The 20,556-nt window shown below is 40.7% G+C and overlaps 1 protein-coding gene across 4 annotated transcripts in view; it reads left to right on the forward strand.

The window, feature by feature from the left end:
- HTR4 (5-hydroxytryptamine receptor 4) overlaps positions 1-20,556 on the forward strand; it is a 112,710-nt gene that overhangs the window by 56,472 nt on the left and 35,682 nt on the right. For all 4 annotated transcript variants that reach the window (XM_016150326.2, XM_016150329.2, XM_016150327.2 and 1 more), the window contains 2 exons: positions 12,013-12,138; positions 13,419-13,619. In XM_016150326.2, coding sequence (XP_016005812.1) covers positions 12,013-12,138; positions 13,419-13,619 — 327 coding nt within the window. The remainder of the gene's footprint in view (positions 1-12,012; positions 12,139-13,418; positions 13,620-20,556) is intronic.

A 20,556-nucleotide genomic window follows, 5' to 3' on the forward strand; every position in this document is an offset into this window, starting at 1 on the left:
GCAGGGCAGCTCTGGTGAACAGGGCAGGAACGAAAAGTACTAGATTTAAATGCCAGGATGCTTTAGCTGGGCCTATGAGGTACACTACCGCTCACTGTGCTGCTTGAGGTGTTCGTTTTGGTACTCACCGCTCTTCTGTCCTTCTGGACACATTGTGAGTTTGAACATCCTGTCTCCCTGTGGCTGGGTGTGGCCATGTGACTGGTTCTGACCAATGAGCTGTTGGGTGGAAGCGATAGAAGTCACTTCCAAGTGGGAAGATTTCATTGTCAGATTGTGACACATAAACATACATGTGTGTGCACGCGCGCGCGCGCGCGCACACACACACACACACACACACACTCTCCCACTCCCCAAGTTCTGTTTCTTTCTAGCATGACAACTGACAACACTTAAGATGATGGCTGCTCTATCAGTCTGGGTCCCTGAGTGGACATGATGAGCAGAGTATAGTAGCCATCCCCAGTGGACATGAACAGTGAGTGAAAAACAAACCTTTGTTCTTTTAACCTGCAGAAGACTGGGGAGCTGTTTGTTACTGAAGTATAATCCAGCCCATTCTGACTGACACAATGGTGATCGAGAACCCTTCTTCAGAAACCTTCTCAATATAGCATTTCAACTGTACATGTTGATTGAACTTATAATATGCGAAGGAAGGAATTTGTTATTTTCTTTTTGTTTGAATTGAATTCTCCCTTGCAGTATCTTCCCTCACTGGACCCAGTCACACTCTTTAGAGCTACACGACAGTATTTTAGAGATTGAAGTTAGCCCAACACCTGAGCCTTTAGTCCCTAGGATAATATCCCCATTTCTTCAACCACTCTCCTTGTGATGCAGGGAATAATTTGAAGACTTTAAAAAAAAATTCTGCTTGGCTTTGTCTAGATATTTTTGCTTATCTTTGTATAATCATTATCCAAGACAATTCTCAGGGTACTCTTGGACTTTTAGCAACTTTAACATTCATATCTTTAAGATTTGATAACCTGTCTGGGCTTTAGCATATTTTAAAGTGACAAGGGTGGGAAATCATGAAAAATGTTAGGACCAATGGCTTAAATATCCCAAGAGGGTCACAGAATTGCTGGAGTGAAAGTGTTAAAGATAGGGAGGGCTGGACAGCGAGATATTTGAAGTTGAGATTTTGAGGAGTCACAACTGTTGGTAATGACAGTTTCAAGGTTTGAACACGGGCATGAGTAACCAAGGAAATATGAAGCGCAAGCTCATAGGAGGAGAGGAGGTTCAAGAATTTGTAGTTTATCGAAGGAGTTGTCAGAATAAAGGGTAAGCATTTACATTCATCTATATTCCAGATGACCTATTTTAACTTGTAGACTATCTTCATAAGTTGTGCCTTTGATCATTATAAATTTTCTCAAACATTTTGCAGTATTCATCTTAGTATATCATAAGTTCTGGAGTTCAGAAGACCTAGTTCAAATCCTGAATTTACTACTTCCTAGTTATATGACTTTGGGCACATTGATTCGAATCTTTGAGCCTCAGTTGCTTTATCTGTAAACCGAGTACAATAGTAAAACGTATCTTCATAGACTTGTTTTGACAATAGAGTGAGTTAATGCTTGAAAAACAGCACTTGTCGTGGCATATGGTGGCACTCAGATAGTGATAACTATTCTTTATCCCATTATTATCAAAGCAGAGAGGACAAAGTGGTCTGAAGGATTGGAAAGCTGCCACAGTCAATCCCAAGGGGATATCTTTATTACATTACATGACATTATGTTACATTATATTACATTACACTATATTAATTATATTACAATATGTTACATATTGCAACCTAGCATTTATTTTCAAGCTAACTACAAAATTAATTTTTATATCTCAGCAGTTTCTAGCACATGGAAGCATTTCTACCTCATAAACCATTCTGAGAAAGAACATGTGCACACACACACATACACACACACCCCAGAATTCCACAAATTTGATTTGTAAATATTGTCAAATTAGATATTCATAAGATAATGAAATACAGCTTTTTATGGAAGATGTGTAGTATAGCTATTAAAAAATCCTTCAGGGCTCTGAATGAGAAAAGCTTGAAGCTAGAGCATATCTTTCAAATTTGCTTAATAGAGAAGCAGTATGCCGCCTCTGGTCTCTGCTCCATTATTTCTCACCTTTAACATTCGCTGATCTTTAGCTGTGCGTGTCCAGTATTGATACGTCAGGAACACTTCAGTGCATGCATTTTAGACAAGGCACCTGAAATTCAAAAACACAGCCAAGCTCTTTGAAGTCACGCTTTTCTAGACCAGTGATTCTCAAGCTTATCACTTCAACCACTGCCATGCCCTTTTTAAAACAAATATTTGGTAATACCTTTTTGACTATACTGCCATGAAATCTATGAGAGATTTAAACTTATTTATACATAATTTAAAAATCATCCACATACTGCCTTAACGGGAATGTAAAAAAAAAAAACAATACAATGAAAATGATTCATTAAAAAACAATATATATTTCATTATATAAGTGCTCAGACTTGTAGAAAACATAATAAGGAAGTCAGATATGTGTGCTTGTATGTGAAATTACCATGAACGAGATAACTACCAGCAAAGCCCAGCACAGTGAAAGCAAAATCTTTCCTTCATTCGATGTATATGTATAGCCGTGCAAAAAATTATCTGTGTTTATTTGTAAAAGGAGTTAAATTTTAATTAGGTAATTGAGAAATTTTTCCCTCACACAAATGGCTGGTAGGACATTTTAAAGTCATGAGAATGTAGGATGGTATTTTTTTGAGTGCGAGATTGTTTCTCACATTGTAATCTCACCTGTACTTCTCCTAAGTGCCTGTAGTGTTCCCTACAACCCGATGCCCCACCGATATTCCGAACAGCCTCTAGAGGTGACCCACTTTTACTGAGAACTATGTTCTAGATAGGTTGGCTGGAGTACATACATTTAAAAGGTTTTTAAATTACTAAGACCAAAGACCATCTTCAAAAAAACAGAACAAACAAACAAAAATATTTGACAGTTGTCTCTCTATAGTCTAGATGCATCAAAATGAAAATCTGATCATGTTGCTCCCACCCCCCAATGCCAACATTCTTAAAACAATTCGTACACCCCACCGAACTGATGATAAAGGTCTAAATACTTAACCCAGCCTCCAATCCCCCCCTGACCTAATCCTCGTTTGCCTCCCGTGATACTGCCTTCCCTGGCTCCCAGCATTCCTGTTATGTTGGTCTTCTTTTCGGCTGCTAGAATAAGTCATGTCTTTCTCACTGTTGTACTTCAAGCCCTGGCCCCTGACATTTCTTGCCTTTTTTCCAGTCAATTCTTATTCTTTCTTTAAATCACAGCTCAATTATCACTCCCTCAGGAAAGTGTTTTCTGATCTTTCATCGGGGTCAATGCTGCCATGTGTATTTCTTCTCGTCGTGTCCATGACGGCTTTAATTTTACATGTATTCAATTATCGGATTCATGTCTGTCTGCTCCAGGAGCCTCCGCGGTGTCAAAGGGGAGGAACCATGTGTTCTTTCTCTTCTCCGTGATGGAAATAAAGTAGATTCTCAAATGGTCTGTTGAGTGAACATACGACTGGCTGAGTGAATGAAGGGATGGTTGAGTGAACAAATGAACAAACATATGCCTATAGCTAAGCTGACATTCCTCGGCCACGCCTTGTTGAGTCAGTGAGTTTGTTTTATTTTCTAGTTAGCACAGAGCTCACACCCGACTGCTTAGAGAAATGAATGCTCTCGTGTATGACCTGTTCGGCAAGAACAATATGTTAACCTTTAGTGTGAAGTGAGAAGGGTCGCGTTTGCTCAAAGTACGAGAGAAGAGGGATTTCATCGCAGAGAGAGTTCCGTGGGTGAACAAATAATACATAAAAATATTCTTGAAGTTTTAAATTCCACTAACGCTCCGAATGAAAAAAATCTCCTATCACCTTTCATTCCCCTGCCCGAAATATTTATGATTAACAAAATTTATGTATGTGTGTATGTATGTGTATATCTATCTATCTATCTATCTATCTATCATGTATATCTTGCCCTATCTCTCTTTTTTTATTTTTTTTCCAACTCTTATGGTATATTATATATATTGGTCTACAATATTTTTTATTGGTCTGGGAGATACTTTATTTTATTAATACCTTATTTTATTTTACTTTTTATTTATGTATGATATGTAGATATGTATGTATATATTCTTTTCATTTTTTTTTTTTTAAAACCTCTAAATGTAACAAAAGCTGCTGAGGAAAATCAAAGAATATCTGTGTATGTATGGTTCATCTTAAGATATAAAATATTATAAATACATAAAGTCAAAATCTCCTCCTAATAAAATAGCTACCTTTCCCTGTCCACCCCACATTGGTTTTATTATTAACTCAATGTATGTATTTATACCTTTTATTATATATATATGGATCTCTTCTTATTTTTACCATTCGGATGATATTTAAGAGTATCAAGTGCCATGGTTTAATCATTCACTCCCAGGTTGGTAGACATTTATACTGTTTCTAAGTTTTCATTCTTGCAAACGAAATGGCAAAACACATCTTTCTACTTGCATCTTTGCACACTTAAGCAAACGTTTGAGCATTTCCCTAGAATAGATATGTGGAAAATGTGCCTGCAGAATTTTCAAATATACTGCCAGGGAAATCAAGAATTCAGTCTTGGAAACGTTAAATTTCATCTGTGTAATAGACCAATAGCTAACAAGAGGAGGCAGTAGTGGCTCTAGTAGTCTAAGCAAAGATAACAGAGAGGCTTCCATTAGGGTATTGGCAGCAGACTGGAGAGAAGCGAAGAGATTTAAGAGATACTCAAAATAGATCATGACTTCGGTGAAGGAGAAGAAGAAATGGACTAAGATGTTTGATTTCTGGCTTGGTCAACTGGAATAATGCCATTTTCTGATTAGTGAGAAAATCCAGGGGATTGAATGATTCCCAGTTAAATAGATCCCTTAGAGTAGGCTCTTCGAGGTCTTAGTGTTTCTGTACATATTTTACTTTTGACTTAACTTATTTTTGATTCCTAAAAAGGAGGGGCCATCAAACTTGTGTCATAAAGGGTCAGAGAGTAAATAATTTCAGCTTTTGTAAGCCATATAGTCTCTGCTCTAATTACTCCACTCTGTCTCTGTAGTGGAAAGCAGCCATACGAAATGCATAAGGCACTGAGCGTGACTGTGTTGCAATGAATATTTATCTACAAAAACAGGCAGTGGGCTGGATTTGGCCCATTGGCCGATGTTTGGCTGTCTGTGCAGTACGAGCAACACCAAACAGTTTTTTTTTTCATCCGAGCATAAGATTTTCACACTGTAAGAAGCAGAGGTGAGAAGAGAAATTATAATAGTTAGTGACAGCAAGCCAGTCCCCTGGCAAAATATGCAGTGCTGGGTCCATTAGCAGTTGGACCCAGAGACAGAGACCACCTATAGCAAAGAAATGGGGAGCAGCTCGTTATCAGAGTATGAGAAATTCCACGTTTCCTTGAACCCTTATCCTTGGGGTAAATGATTGCCCGCACTGGAGAGGCCCCATGTGATCCACATTTTGCCCTGGGCTGGATTTCTCATAACCACACAAAAAATTTCAAGGAAATGATCAGCCAAATACTGAAAACATGCCATACGTTTTATTCCAAAGGAAGATATTTCTGTATCTGATGGACATTTCTGTACCCTGAACAGTTACGGGTAAAGAGATGTTTACAAAATGAACCAGAGACCCTACACTAAATCTCTCTATGAAGAAAAACTATATATTGTAAGAAAAAAAATAAAAAATAAAAATCTATCTCTGGAACTGTTTGCCCAGTTTCAATTTTGAAAGAATGGATTTTTCTTAAAGTGAGACTCACCTCTAAGGTATAATTTACTGGCACTATCATTGAGTGTTTTATTTCCAAGAAGAATAGAAGCCCTGGCAGTTTCACACTGTGCAGTAGTGAGAATCTCCCCAGATGGAGCTCTCACCTTGCCACATCGGTTTTGGCTTGGCTTTACATTCAGTCGTGGTCCCAGAGAACAGTGTCTTTGATCCTGATATCCTTTGTATTCCTTGCAGCTTTGAACTTCATTATACTCTAACAGACAGATCCTCTTCGGGCTTTGAAGTTTTTCTCATGCCCAGTATGTGTGATCCCTGAGGCCCTGGAAAAGTCTATTAAGGGTTTGCCTTAAGAATTTTCCTTTACGTGTTTATAGTTGAAAAATACCTGATCAGCTGTGCACCGATCCCCCGCAACTTGCCCACCTTCCTCTATAGGGTCTTCAAAAACAATCAAAAAGTATTCTTTTAGAGTTGCAGAGAAACTCAATTGTGCATTATTTCCATTTTTTCCCCTACTATTTTTTATAGCCAGCATATTTTTATAAGACATATTAAGCTGTCATCACCAACATTTTGGATATTAAGTTTCTAGACAAAAAGTAAAACATTAGCAGGCCTTTTTTTAAAGGAAATTTATTCAGTTGCAGATGAGTACATTGGAAATTTAGTGGGAAAAGCATTGGACTTGTAATCCAAATGTGCAGGTCTACCGCTTGATAGCTGTGGGATCTTAAGTCTCCTAACCACTCTGAGCACGCATCTCTTCCGAAAAAAAGGGCACCATGATATTAGATGATATGCAAATCGTGAAGATGAAATGAGCCAACGTAGAAAATTTCCTTAGTGCATTGTTTGCCATGTGGTAGGCGCTTGATAAATCAATGTCAAAATCTACCCACTTTTGAGCAGGAAGTTCCAGACCTAGGAGCAAAAGAAACTTATTCATAATGGAGAAATGAGGGTTAAGGTAAAGGGCATCCTTTACAATGCTCCAGGTCAAGGTCCTCAAAGTGAGGTTCCCCAGACCAGCAACATCACCTAGGGACTTGTTAGAATGCAAATTTTGGGGCCCCACCCCAGATGTACTGAAATAGAAACTGTGGGTGGGTCCGGCAGCGTATGTTTTAACCAGTGTCACCTCCAGTGGTTCCCGATTCCCTAAAGTTTCCCTCTTACCCAGTTATTCTCTATCATCCCATGGTGTCAATGCCCTTGCGCATCTTACTACCCCAGGCTGACTCATGAACCAGCAGCATGAGCATCACCGAGGCTCATCATGAGCCCGTGGGCTGGTGTGAAATGTGAAACCCCAGACCCTACCCTAGACTAAAAGAATCAGAATCTGCATTTTAACAATATTCCTGATAGATTCAAAGAAATAATGAAGTGTCAAAGGATGACTTTAAAACTGGTCACAAACTGTATGTAGTTATTTCTTTAGTTGTGCACTTGCTTGTCGTCTGTTTCCACCAGCAGTGTGAACTCTGTGAAGGCAGGAGCTTTGTCACATTCTTTACTGTCGTAGCCCAGTTCTTAGCACGGACCTTGGCCTATGGTTGGCAATCAATACGTATTCGATAAATGAGAGAGCCAATATGGCTTCCTCAATTCATCCTGAAGAAACGGAGGTTCAGGAAAAGCCAGTGACTTTTTGAAATAACATAGCTGTTATGAACAAAGCCAGTGCAAAAAAATAGAAAAGATTCTTGACTCCTAAGGAAGTGTATTGTGTGTGTGTGACCTTGAAACCGGTGGTTCTGGACAGTATAACAAAGTATAACCTAAAGCTTCCTTAGCTTTTGTCCCAGTGTGGGCTTCTAATATTAATAATGATGATGACTTATTTATAATGTTCTTTGTCATTCACAGTTCACTTTCATGTATACTAACCTAGGTGGAAGTGTATTGTTATAGGTTGTTTTTTTTTTATTAAGAACAGAGAAAATGGTAAACAGAGCCAGCAATTTTGTGGAGTTTATTTATTAATGGAGCAAGAGTTCACTGAAAAGGCAAAAAGACAGAAAGAAAAAGTATAATTTCTCATAAGAGTAACTGTCAAAGAACCCATTACTGGAGTAAACAGAGCTCTGAGGTTAGGTGGGAACTGTCTGGTAGCGGTGGGCAGTGCTCCTGGAGGCGGTCACAGGTAGCCCAGAATCTAACATGGATGTAGCAGAAGTGGTTCCTCATTTATTTTAATTATCATTATTGGACTTACATTTAGTTCAACTGACAGTTCTGCCTAATTATAAAAGCTCCTTCTATAGTTAAATTTCGCTTGTCACTCACAGCTTAAAGTTTAGCTACTTCTAGCCTCTGATTGGCCTGCCACAAGTGAACCAAAACATTGACTTTCTGATTCCCTGACATTGACAGTCCCACTTGATTTGAAATGTACCATCTCTGGTGTCAGACTCTGAATCTGTTATTGGGTTTTTTTTTTTTTAAATCTTCTGTGAGAGGGAAGGAGGTACAGGGGAGATGGTTCTAAGGGCGAGGCTGTGGCTGACGGAAAATCCATGTTCGAAGGATGTATCCAGACCATTGTCCATAAACAAGGAAGGAACCTGAACTCAGCCAGTCCTACCTGTCTCCAGTGTAGAATCCCTACAAAGCATCCTGATATATGGTCTCATTGTATTCTTTTTTTTTATTGTGACAAATTACACATAACACAAAATTTACCATTATTTTGTAAAATAACCATTTTAAATGCACAATTCGGTGACAATAAGTACATTCACAAAGGTGTACAACCATCACTGCTATCCATTTCCAGAATTTTTTCATTACCCCAACAGAAACTCTTACCCAGTAACTAATTCCCAATTCCCTCCTTCCCACGGCCCCCCGGTCGCTACTATTCTACTTTCTCTCTGAATTTACCTGCTCTAGGCTTCTCGTAGAAGTGGAATCATACCATATTTGTCTTTCTGTGTCTGGTTTATTTCACGTAGCATAATGTTTTTAAGGTTCGCCCATGTTGTAGCACGTACCAGAACTTCATTCCTTTTAATGGCTGAATAAAATTCCATAGCATGTCTGTACCACATTCTGTTTATCTGTTTATCTGTTGATGGACATTTGGGTTGTTTCCGCCTTTGGGCTACTATGAATAATGCTGCCGTGACCATTGCTGTACATATATGTATTCATGTCCCAGCTTTCAGTTCTTTGGGGCACGTACCTGAGACTGGACCTGCTGGTCATTTTCTTTGGTCATTCTCTATTGAATCACTGTTTTCCACAGCAGCTGTGCCATTTTACGTTTCCATCAGAAATCCATGGAGATTCCCATTTCTCTGCATTCTCACTAACATTTGTTATTTTTCACTTTGTTTTGTGTTGCCTTTATAACAGCCCTCCTCATGGGTGTGAAGTGGTACCTCATTGACATCTAGCATTCTTAAACATTTCCTGAGCCAGGGAGTGCAAAGCAGTACCAGGAAGCTATCGCGGATCATCCTTAGTTGTTAGAAAATTCTTGTTAGCCAGAACGAAATCTTCCTCCCCCCAGCAGTGATTCTCAACCTTCACTGCACATCAGAATCACTTAAGAGCTTTTAAAAATTTCAACATTTACGCTGCAACCTGAACTAATAAAATCGTCATCTGTGAGGGCGGGGGTGCCTTAGCATCAGCATCAGCATTTTCTAAGGCTCCTTAGGTGATTTCAACATGCAGCCAAGGTTGAGAACCACTGCTTAAAGTCTACTTTGTTACACAACGCGCAGGGTGTAAAACCTGAAAACCCTATCACACTGAGCCTTCTCTGCTGACCCCTGTTAATTTGCCAGACCTCCGTCCACTACTGGCAGTCCTGTCCTCCTTTTTCTCCTAGATTTTTTGCCATCATGTATATAACCAGCTGACACTTACATAATTTCTTTTTATCCATTCATTGTCTGCTCTCCGTTTTGCTTATTTTTGCTTCCCTGGAATATACAACCATCCTTAATGCAGAGAAGGTGCTCAGAAAGTATTGTTCAATGAATGAATGCATAAATCTACTCTTATTTCAAATGACAGCTCTTCAGATAGTTATAAATAGCTTTCGCGTCTTGTGCTGGGTTTTCTCTTCTCTAGGTAAAATCTTCTCTGTACCTTCAATCAGTTTTCAAAAACATTGAAGGGTAAACCTTACCATCATGAATGCAATATAGCTGTCTTTCACTCAATGAGCAAATAATCAAACACTTCCATGTACTACCCGTACTTACACGCTACACATACTACAAAATAGACACTGTGCCTGGCACTGGACATTGTGCTGAAAAAGATGACCAAAGTCTATATGTAGGGGTGGGGCACAGACAAGAGTTAATCACAGGAGTCATTTGGATAACAATAACTGCTATAAAAAAAATGAAAAATGTTTGTTGACTGTGGCACGTTAAGTGGGGATTAACTTTTATCTGAGTCGTGTATGATGAGAAGAGACATTCCAGGACGAAAGCACGGCTGGTTACAGAGGCCTCGAGGGGGAAGCACCATCATTCATGCATGTCAGGGGGGCTCTGACTCAGAGCCCCAGAGAAGGACAAGGAAAAAACCACTATCACCTCCTTCGTTAGACACTTTACCTTAGTTAATATGGCCTAAGATCAAATTAGTTTGGGGTAGCTACATCACCCTATTATGGTCTTTTCCTTCATTGAGTTAGATTTTTCCTGTCTAATATTTGTATTGTTGATAGTTGGAATTTGGGCATGGAAGAGGGATTTAGATGAACATGCCTCGACTTTCTTTTCATCTGAGCCCTAGCCATAAAGACTTCAATCAATCAATCAATCAATCAATCAATCAATCAGTTCGTAAAAACACTTGTCAGCAGAGTTGAGGGACTTTCTGGTTCTCTAACTTTTGTAATAACGGTTCCTCATTCTATCTAACCAGCACCTTTTGTTTTGTGGGAAAAGTTTTGGACAAGGGCAGAGCCAGGACTTGGTGGGTGCTGCTGCCTGGGGTGAGAGCCATCTTGGTTTTTAGTTGGAGGAGCTCAGCAAAGATAGATATTTCTTGATTCTTGGGACCCTGTGCTCAGAACAAGCAGCTTCTTCCAGACCAACCACTAACATGCTCTGATGTTAGGGGAACTTAGCTCCTCTCTCTGGACCTGAGTTTCTTTGTATTGAAATGTGGCTTTTGGGTCTGAGAATTTTAAGATCCTTTGAAACTTTATTTTAAAAGAACATTTTATTACTTTAATACAAAATAAAACATTTTTTTCTATAGCTTCTGAATAACCTGCAGGTATTATACTTTTATTGATAAGGAACACTCACTTCCAAGTTAATCAAACAAAGTGATTTACACGAGGACAGCAGGGTTTATAGAATCAAATTAGATGCCGAAATTGACAAGAATGCAATTCGAACTGACATGTTGGGCACCGGGAGAAATGTGGTTCGGGTCAGTGAAAGGAGTCCCTAGGTGTATTGATTGGCTGCTATCTTTCCAGTGGCCTTCGGAGAGTCTGAGACCACTTTGTCCAGGTTAGCCATATAAGAACAGCCTTCAATCCATGACCTGTTCCCAGGACAGCTCACCTGTACACAGCATCTTCCGCATGGACGAGGGTGGCGTGTTGAAAACAGAGTGGCCTTGTTATTCATGCAGATCCAGTTCAAGTCGCCATCATTCATGCATCCAATGCCAGCTTTCCTTCATCTATTAAATGTGAATGATACCCTAAAATTGAATTTGATAATGGGTAAAGCAGACGAAGTCCCTGCCTCATGGAGCTTAAACCTAGCTGGTAGGTGCACAGTGCAGAAATCAACCAAATGTATTTCTGAGCACAAGCTGAGGAAGTTCTCTGAAAGAAAGCCACAAGTTCTCTGATGGAGAATAACTGTGCAGTCTCAGGGTAGTTAATTCTCCTCTCTGAGCCTCTTCGTCCCCACTGTATAGGAGTTAATGAGGATAACATGTAAGATAAGTAGACAGACAAAGGTATGTATTAGGTGCACAATAAATGTGTGTTGCAGCTGCTGATGGTGAAGTTACCATCTTGAAGATGAATGAGAAAAAGATTCATTTTCTTTCCTGGGTCTCACAGTTTCTTTAAATTCTGTGTGTGTGTGTGTGTGTGTGTGTGTGTGTGTGTGTGTGTATGCATGCTTGTGTGCGTGCATGTCTTCCAGTTCCAAGGAGGGTTTCGGGTCAGTGGAGAAGGTCGTGCTGCTCACGTTTCTCTCAGCGGTTATCCTGATGGCCATCTTGGGGAACCTGCTGGTGATGGTGGCTGTGTGCAGGGACCGGCAGCTCAGGTGAGTAACATGAAGAGGCCTCTTGAGAACCCCTGGGCAAAGCTCTGAGAGCTCTCTCTGGAGAGTTGGGATCTGAAAGAAAAAAAAATATATGGGAAATAGAGCCTAGAAAAAAGATCACACATAATCCCACAATTCTAATGTGACCAGTATAAACTCTTGAGTGCCTTACCATCCTGTCTTTTTTCCTACGTTCAGCTTTGTTGGTATTTTTAATAGTTGTGATCATTGTATATACAACTGTGGAGAGCACATCTAACCAAACTTTCTGACTTCCGTCAGTTCGGGGAAGGAGTGGCTGACTAGTGACCAATCTAGGATTTGAAACTGAGTGTCTGATCTTTGCTCTTCATCAGTCTGAACCATGGCTGCAGCTAAGATCACCTGAAGACCTTTTGTAAAATTGCTAACGTGTGGTATAAATATGTCCCATGCAATATTTGGAACATACTTATATTCATTATTCACTGTTAATCTGAAATTCAAATTTAACTGAGTGTCCTGTATTTTGTCTGGCAACCCTGGCGATGCGGGGTGGGGTGGGTGGTAGGTGGGTGATGGATATATGTGTTAATCATCCAAAGTCCTTGAAGTAATTGATCTAGGGTGGACCTGGGCATCAATATTATGAAAATCACTGGGTGAGTATAATAAAAAGCCTGAATTAAAGCCACCAGGCTATAAAAGGAGGTAAAAAACATGGTCCTTCTTCATCTACTGCCTCCCTCTTAATCAAGACATGTGCTAATCCAGTGATGACACAAGAGCATATAAAAGCTCACGTCTGATATGTGTCACAGATGTGAGGCACACAGATGTCAATCTAAGAGTGGAAACAGTGGAATTTGACACCATTTGTGAGGGGGACACTTTAGCAGGGTTCCCTGAGAATGACCAAACAGAGGCCCGGAGGACCAACAGTAGAGGGAAAGAGCACCCTGCATGAAGGCTCTCGGGAGGGGCTTCATGCCTGGGGGACTCAAATCAGGCCAGTGTGGCCAGAGGGGAGAGGAGGAGGAGGCTCTTGGCACAGGAGGGGTCTGGAGAATTCAGAAGCATCAGGGCCATGCAGGGTCTTTGTAGCCAGGTTGCAAAAGGGGATACCGAACCTCACAGAATATGTTTCATGTTTGACTTGTCTTACTTTTTCCTCTCTCCCTTCTTTCCTTCTTTCATGGCTTTTTTTTCTTTTCCTCTTCTTTTCTCTCTTGCTCCTTTCTCCCTAACCTCTTTCCTTCGTCCCTCCCTCTGCCTTGTCCTTTATACTTTTTCACTCACAGGAAAATAAAAACCAACTATTTCATCGTCTCTCTTGCCTTTGCGGATCTGCTGGTTTCCGTGCTCGTGATGCCCTTTGGTGCCATTGAGCTGGTTCAAGACATCTGGGTTTATGGGGAGATGTTTTGCCTGGTCCGGACATCGCTAGACGTCCTGCTGACGACAGCATCAATTTTTCACCTGTGCTGCATTTCTCTGGATAGGTAAGGACAGAGAAGTGCGCATCGCAGAGCTCTGTGCTGGAGACAACGACCCGAACTGAGTGGCAAGGGTCAACACCTCTGCCCAGCAGGCAGCAGGGTTGGCTGAGAGAGGTAGTGTTCTATGTTTGAACATGACCTTCTCCAGAAAATGAGCCTGTATCATAATTTTATGTGCATATTTAGGTATGGGCCTGTGACTTACAGAGACTCTATTTCAGAGAATTAAAACTACTGGGGGATTGTAAAATCTCCAGTAATTGTTTAGTTTTTGAATCCATTACTGTTGCATAATTTTATCCTTTTCCCTCACATTTGATTTCAGGAGGTCTAGTGATTTCCATGTTTGCCTCATTTGTTGGAGATTTGGCTTTATTAGTCGATCATAACTTTTCATTTTCCTAATTCTTACTCATTTGTATTTAATAGTAAAGGGATAATGCAACTTAAAAGTCAAATGATTACACAAACGTATTCAGCCATGACTATAGCCATGTCTTAGGGTTAGTTCTCAAAAGAAAATGTGGTGTGCAAATCACGTTATCAGAATTCCCAAATCTGTTACTGTCTCCTGAGTAGTCCGATAGACTCGTTTTTCTCTCTGTTCTCGGGATAGGTCACTGTTTCTTTAATTGAGAAATAGGCAAGGTAGTTGACTAAAATTAGAGATTGTGGCATATCTAAAATACATGCCTTTAAACGCTAAAATCAGAGTCTTCCCAGACAGTTACTCATACTGGGGAAAGTTCGTAGGGACTGGAACCAGCGGAGGGCACAGCAGATTTGTCTGCTATCCCATAGGACAGGTGCTCATCGGTCGGAATGGCAGGCATAAGGGCCCACTCAGTATAAATGGTGTACTCGCTCACTCTGTTTCTCACTGGCTCTCGCTCTGCCGAGAGCATGTAGTCAAATCTGCTTAAGTCGAATGCATGTATAATGAGACTGCTCTGTATAGCTAGAGATAATGACATTGGTCAAACTGAACTGTTCATTGGTGGCCAGACCCACAGTGTGGTGTAGTTTGAAATTTGTGTTTATTAGCTTGTTTATAGCAATCCGACTTCAGTACATGAAAGACTTTTGAAGACAGTGTGCACTGTATGAAAGCTCACATCAGAAAAAAATAAAAGGTAAGAAAACAGAAAACACATGAAAATCCTAGAGGGCAGCCTGCATGTGATCATTGCCCACATGAGTGCTGAGACTGAAAGTACTGTAGGAACTTGCAGGAGGCAGAGCTGAGGGTCGGGGCAACTGGAGGTAAACTAGAGGTTTGGGCCAAAGGGGAAGAAAATGAACTTGGTAGGGAGGGAAGAGTGGAGGGAAGTACAGACTCTCTTCCTGACGTGGAGCGTTTACTCTGGGCGGCTCTGAGCGGCTGGCTTTGAGGGAGGTACTGAAGGTTTCCTAGGAAGGTTTGGCTTCAGAGCTCCAGATTAACGATCAAGTTCTTTTGAAATCATTAACCTTTCTCGGAGTCGTCGTGAAGTGATATGGGCTGGTCATTAAGAATCATCTGCTTTAAAACTGAAGAGATTTGGATTCAAGTCTCAGATCTGTCAAATTTTTAGCTCTGAGATTGATGATGAGCTTACCAAGCCTTTCTGAATCTCAGTTTTCTCATCTTAAAATGGGGACAATAACACCTGCTTTATAGGATTGCAGCTAAGAGTAAGTTAGTAATCCATTTAAAGCATAGCATGGGCCCAGGTAGCACAGCACACCCTGTTAGTGGATGTTAATTGCGGTTTCTTGTAATTATCCATGCACCTCCTGATCTTTCTTACCAAACTTGGACCGCTTTCAGTGAATAGCTCCAGCACCTGCATCATCCAGAAACCAGGTATTCTTACGTGGGCTTTCCTTATCCTCTACACTTAAACAAGTCCTATCGATTTTTCCTTCCTAAACAAATCCCAGTCTGTTTCTCTCTGTCTCTGTTATCCTAGTCCAAACTAATATCATCTCTTGCATAAGTCACTGCAGCACCCTCTTAATTGGTCTCTCCACATCTGTTTTATTTCCCTTTCAATTCACTCGCCACTAACAAGATCTCACAGCCGTCTTTTACGAACTCTGATCCCACGGCTCCTTTGCTTAAGTCCCTTCAAAGGCTATTCATTTCAGTGAGGAGCAAGACCAGACTCCTCGGCCTGTAGGGTTTTGTGCCGTCCGTTTCCTGTCTATGTCTCAGCCTCACCCCACGCCCTTTGCCAGCCTTACTCTCTGGACTGCAGCTGTCTTGGTTTTCTTTCTCTTTCCAGTGCTCCGTGCTCAGCCACCTCAGGCCCTTGGCTCCTCCCATTGCCTGAAGAGCTCCTTTGCCCCCTCCTCCTCTCCTGGGTGTCTTTCAGATTTCAGCTCAATCCTCATTTCCTTGCAGAAGCCCTCTCTGAGCTCATCAAACCCATCTTCTATTTTGAGAACTTAGTGCAATTATGATTAAAACCACAATTAAATCTTCTTTAATTTTTTCTTAACTGTATCTCCTCCAATGGGAGAAAGCACAAGCATATGAATAAGAGCAAGGTTCTTACCTTTTAATGGGGAGATTGATAATTAACCAGTCATTTCATAAATACTGATTTTAGTATTTGATAAACACTATTGAACAGGTGGAGTGTTCAGTACATTCTCTTTTTCGAACAGTGCTGCCAATAACTCCATTTTCTCCTGTAATAATAGTGGACATCGAAAACTCCAATACCATAAGGAAAATGGAGCCAAATGGTTTAATTGGGAGCCTGGAAAAACTTGCCATTTGTCTTCAGCATTCCCCGTTCCAAGAGTGATATTCTCACTGGGCTGGAAGGTCCACTCTGGACATTGCAGGGCAGTATTTTAGCCTGGAAGAATATGATTTTATTTACCATCTAGCTTCTATTTTTGCTGTGTCTTTCCTGTAACAGTAGGGCTGGGGCGAAGCACAGAGTGAGCATCTCAGTGAGGTGTGATGCCATCACTCGCCATGTAACTCCTGGCAAGATGTCCTGCCCTCCTTTCTTGAGCTGCTGTGAGTCTGCCGGGATGACGGATAAGGGCTGGTGGCTCTGAGGCAAGAATGCTCACTGTGATTCCTAATTATACCCAGATGTTGGACCCCTGGATCAAGGCAAAATATTATGAAATACATTTCCCCAACTACTGTTCTCCATCCACTGTGCTTCCTGGTGATTTGAGAATTGTATCCTATTAACAAAAGCTTATTGCCTCATTAAAAGTAATTTCCAACGCATAATTAAAATACTTGCATCACATAGTATGGGTCATGAGAGGTCAAAAATGGCGTTAAAGCATAAAGTACAGCTGATTATTTTAAGTTAAAGATTCTGCAGTGAAGGAAAATCAGTCAAGTATCTGCAATAGAGTACTGGTTTTAAAAGTGGAATATAATGCAACCATTAAAAACAAAGAGAAATAGCTATGTGTGTTGTCCTAGAAAGATACCACTGGTGTATAATGTAAAAAAAAAAAAAAAAAAAAAAAGCAAGTCTTAGACCTTAATGTTTAGAATAATTCCACTTCTGTAAAATAAATATATAGATGTCTTTGCCTGGGTGTACATGAATGGGGGGATGGAGAGAGCCAAATCATTAACAGGGGTTATATAGGGGGCATCTGGGGGTGGTGCTGGCTAGTCTGGGTGGTCAGTTGGACTGGGAGCCTTTACTTTTACTAATTTCTGAAATATATGTCTTAAACTTCAGTGTTTTCTTTGCTAGAAGTTACTACTTCTCAAATGCAAGCGTATCCAGAGCTTTTTAGCTGAAAAGTGCTCCTGAGATGGCACATGCCTCAACTGACCGAGAACATCGTGACTTTCGTGTTAGGAGTTCCCTTTGACGTGAGACCTTTCTGACCAGTGTGTTCTCTCTGCTTCCTCACAGAATGACCTAGATTCTTGTCCTCAGGGAGCGGAGCCCTCACCATGTCCTGTCAGCAGATTCTCCCTCCCATAGACCCTCACATCCATCTTCACAACCTTGTGTTTGATCTGTTTCTACATTCTCTTTTCTAATCATCACAGTTTAAAAAAAAAGAAAAAAGAAAAAAACCCACCATAACAGTAATACCTTAGCATTGTAGAAAATATCATCATTTCACAAGTAAATAAAATCGTCCACAATTCTCTCTCACCACCTCCATGGCTGTATACCCTAGAGGTAACCACTGTAAATAGTAAATTAGAATTATTTCATATGCAGTCAGCAGACTCATTATGTGAATGTATTTTTAGTTTACCCAAATGGATTTGTTTTAAAGAAGCCTTTGGAGAGGGCTTTCCCTGAATATATATCCCAATGAATTGCTTGATCGTGGTGTTATTACCAGTTTGCTTATCAGATAATATATTAGTAAGGACTTTTTAAGAGCACGTGGCAGAAAATAAATTTATTGTTTCAATTAGCCGAAAAGTTTGGCTTCAGGCACGGCTCTCTCCAGGGTTTGAATAATGTCATCTAGTCTAGTTCTCCCCCTCTGTCTCTGTCCCTCTCCCTCATCTCTCTCTCTCTCTCTCTCTCTCTCTCTCTCTCTCTCTCTCTCTCTCTCTCTTTTTTCCTTTCTTTCTCCTTGTCTTCCTCTCTGTCTCTGTGTCTGTCTTCAATGTCTCTTTCTATCTTTATATCCGTTCTTCTTTGTTCCTATATTGTCTTCTTGTCGGATTCATTTTCAGGCTGGGTTCAGAAAAATAGCTAGAGGCAACATGAATCTTCAACCATCCTTAACTCTGAGTCCCCAGGAAGAGAAACCTAAATGCTATTTCTCATGGAAGAACTTTGGTTGATTTTTCTTGAGTCAAATACTCTCCCCTTGCCCAATCTTTGGGGTGTGGGGGTGGCACATCCAGTTGCTGGGCAGAGGTGAGGCACCACACTGCCAGCTTTACCAGTCCGTGTGGCATGAGACAATAGCAGTTCCTGCTAGAAAGAGGGTTGTGAGACAGACAAGAACAACAGACAGCAGCTTGTTTTAGGCCTGCCGGAGCACTACGAAGCCTCCACATTAAGAGAAGTATGTCATCCGCAAGTCTTACTTATATTAGTCCAAACATCACTGGATTCTTCCTCTGGCTTCATATGCCATGTTCTTCAGACTTAACCATTCTGATCCCCTTTCTTTCGTCATGCCATACTTTGTTCTATATTTCGCATCAAAAGCAATTCTCCTTTCAAAATCTATCTCATTTCATTGAGGACAGCATTCTCCTATGGCATGGCAAGATTTTCTCTTTGATATGTCCACCTGGATTGTCATCCTTCCTTTGGGCAGCCCAGGAACTTGACATATTTTAACGGCAGAAATCCTCCGATGGTTTCTCAGTCACAGATTTTCTATGAAAATGGGTTTACTTGTAAAACATACAGTTCTGACTCGAAGGCCACATATTTCATCCTGTGCTGGAGATAAGTGTGTCTGCATTTCTTAATGATCTCCCCAGAGCACAGCTCAGTTTTTTAATGTAGAAATGAAAAGTGCCTGTTATTGTGAACTTCTGTCACAGAATTACATTTTCCTTCTCAATAAGATTGAAATGCATTTCTGTAAGAAAAGCATATTATAAATTTCCCTTTCTCACATACTCTTTGAGGGCAGATTCATGCTTTGTACATAATCGTAGTATTTGTCAAGTTGAATTTCAGTCTAGAGGATACAGACTCTTATTTTTATATTCATTTCATCAAATATTTATTGAGGGCTTACTAATTGCCAGGAGCCGAGCAGAGCACTGGAAGTGCAGTGGTGAACAACCAGAAAAAGCTCCGAGTCTCAGAGATTGTATTCTCGTGGGGAATGCAGATGCTAAATAGGCAATTACAATAAATTGGGGGGTCATAGAAATAGAATATGGAGAAGTCAAATGAACCGCTGGAGCACACGCCTTCCAGGGCACGGCCAGCTCTCAGGAGAGATGATACCGAAGCTGGGATGATGTAGGTGTCAGGAGGTGAAGAGGAAGAGGGCGAGGTGTGGGGAGCACGTTCCAGAAGACAGCATGTACAAAGCCACAAAGGCTTTCGTGGTGACGCGTTAACTATAGGCTAAATCCTTGGCTTGTCTTCCAGTGCTTTTCCCAGTGTGTCCCCAGTCTGTCTTTCCTATCTCGGCTCCCACCCATGAGTGATCCGTCATCATTTCCTGAGTGTGATACATTTCCTCTAACTCCATGTTGCTACCTGTGTCTTGAGTTTCTTATTTTCTCCTGATGAACATCCACCTTTCTTCAATACTCAGATAAAGTGTCTCACCTGCGCCGACTGCTGGGGCTTCGTTCCCCAAGGAGATTTATTTCTTCCTCTCAGCCCCCATAGAACGTTAAACATAAACATAACAGCGAGTACTCATTTTAATAATAGGTTCATTTGCCTTTCTCACCCTAGACTGTCAGCCCCTTGAGAGTTAGCTTTTGTCTCAATTTACTCCTGTGTTCTCCTTTACTCCTGTGTTCTCCTTACAGGCCCACAGTGGCTGCTCAGTGCATGCTCTGAGATGGAACGCTTTGAGATGTGACTTGTGGTTATTTGATATGACTTTGGCGTTCGTTTTTCTGCCCCTTTAGAAGTCTCCATATAACAAATAGGTAAGAATGAGGCCTGGGGTTCTAGTACTAGACCGACTGAATTCAATCCTGACTTAACCTTTTATCAGTTGTGTGATCTGATTACTTAAAGTTTCTGGACTCATTTTATCTTTTCATCTGTAAAACAGTCTAAATAATGGTATATTCCATTTGGAATTTGTGAAGAGTAAATTACTGAGTATATGCAAAGAACCAGTACGTGGCACCTCGCAAGCATTCAGTAAATGCTAACCACAAATGTTATTCCTTTATTGTTCGCCTTTCCAAATGCAAATTCCTAGTGGCTGTTGTGAGTGCCTTCCCAGACACTGACGGTTGTGTTTTTTCTTCTGGCTACACAGTTGAGTGTCTTTCAAG

The sequence above is a fragment of the Rousettus aegyptiacus genome, unplaced genomic scaffold (genome assembly GCF_014176215.1).
Source record: "Rousettus aegyptiacus isolate mRouAeg1 unplaced genomic scaffold, mRouAeg1.p scaffold_m13_p_7, whole genome shotgun sequence".
NCBI lineage: Eukaryota > Metazoa > Chordata > Mammalia > Chiroptera > Pteropodidae > Rousettus > Rousettus aegyptiacus.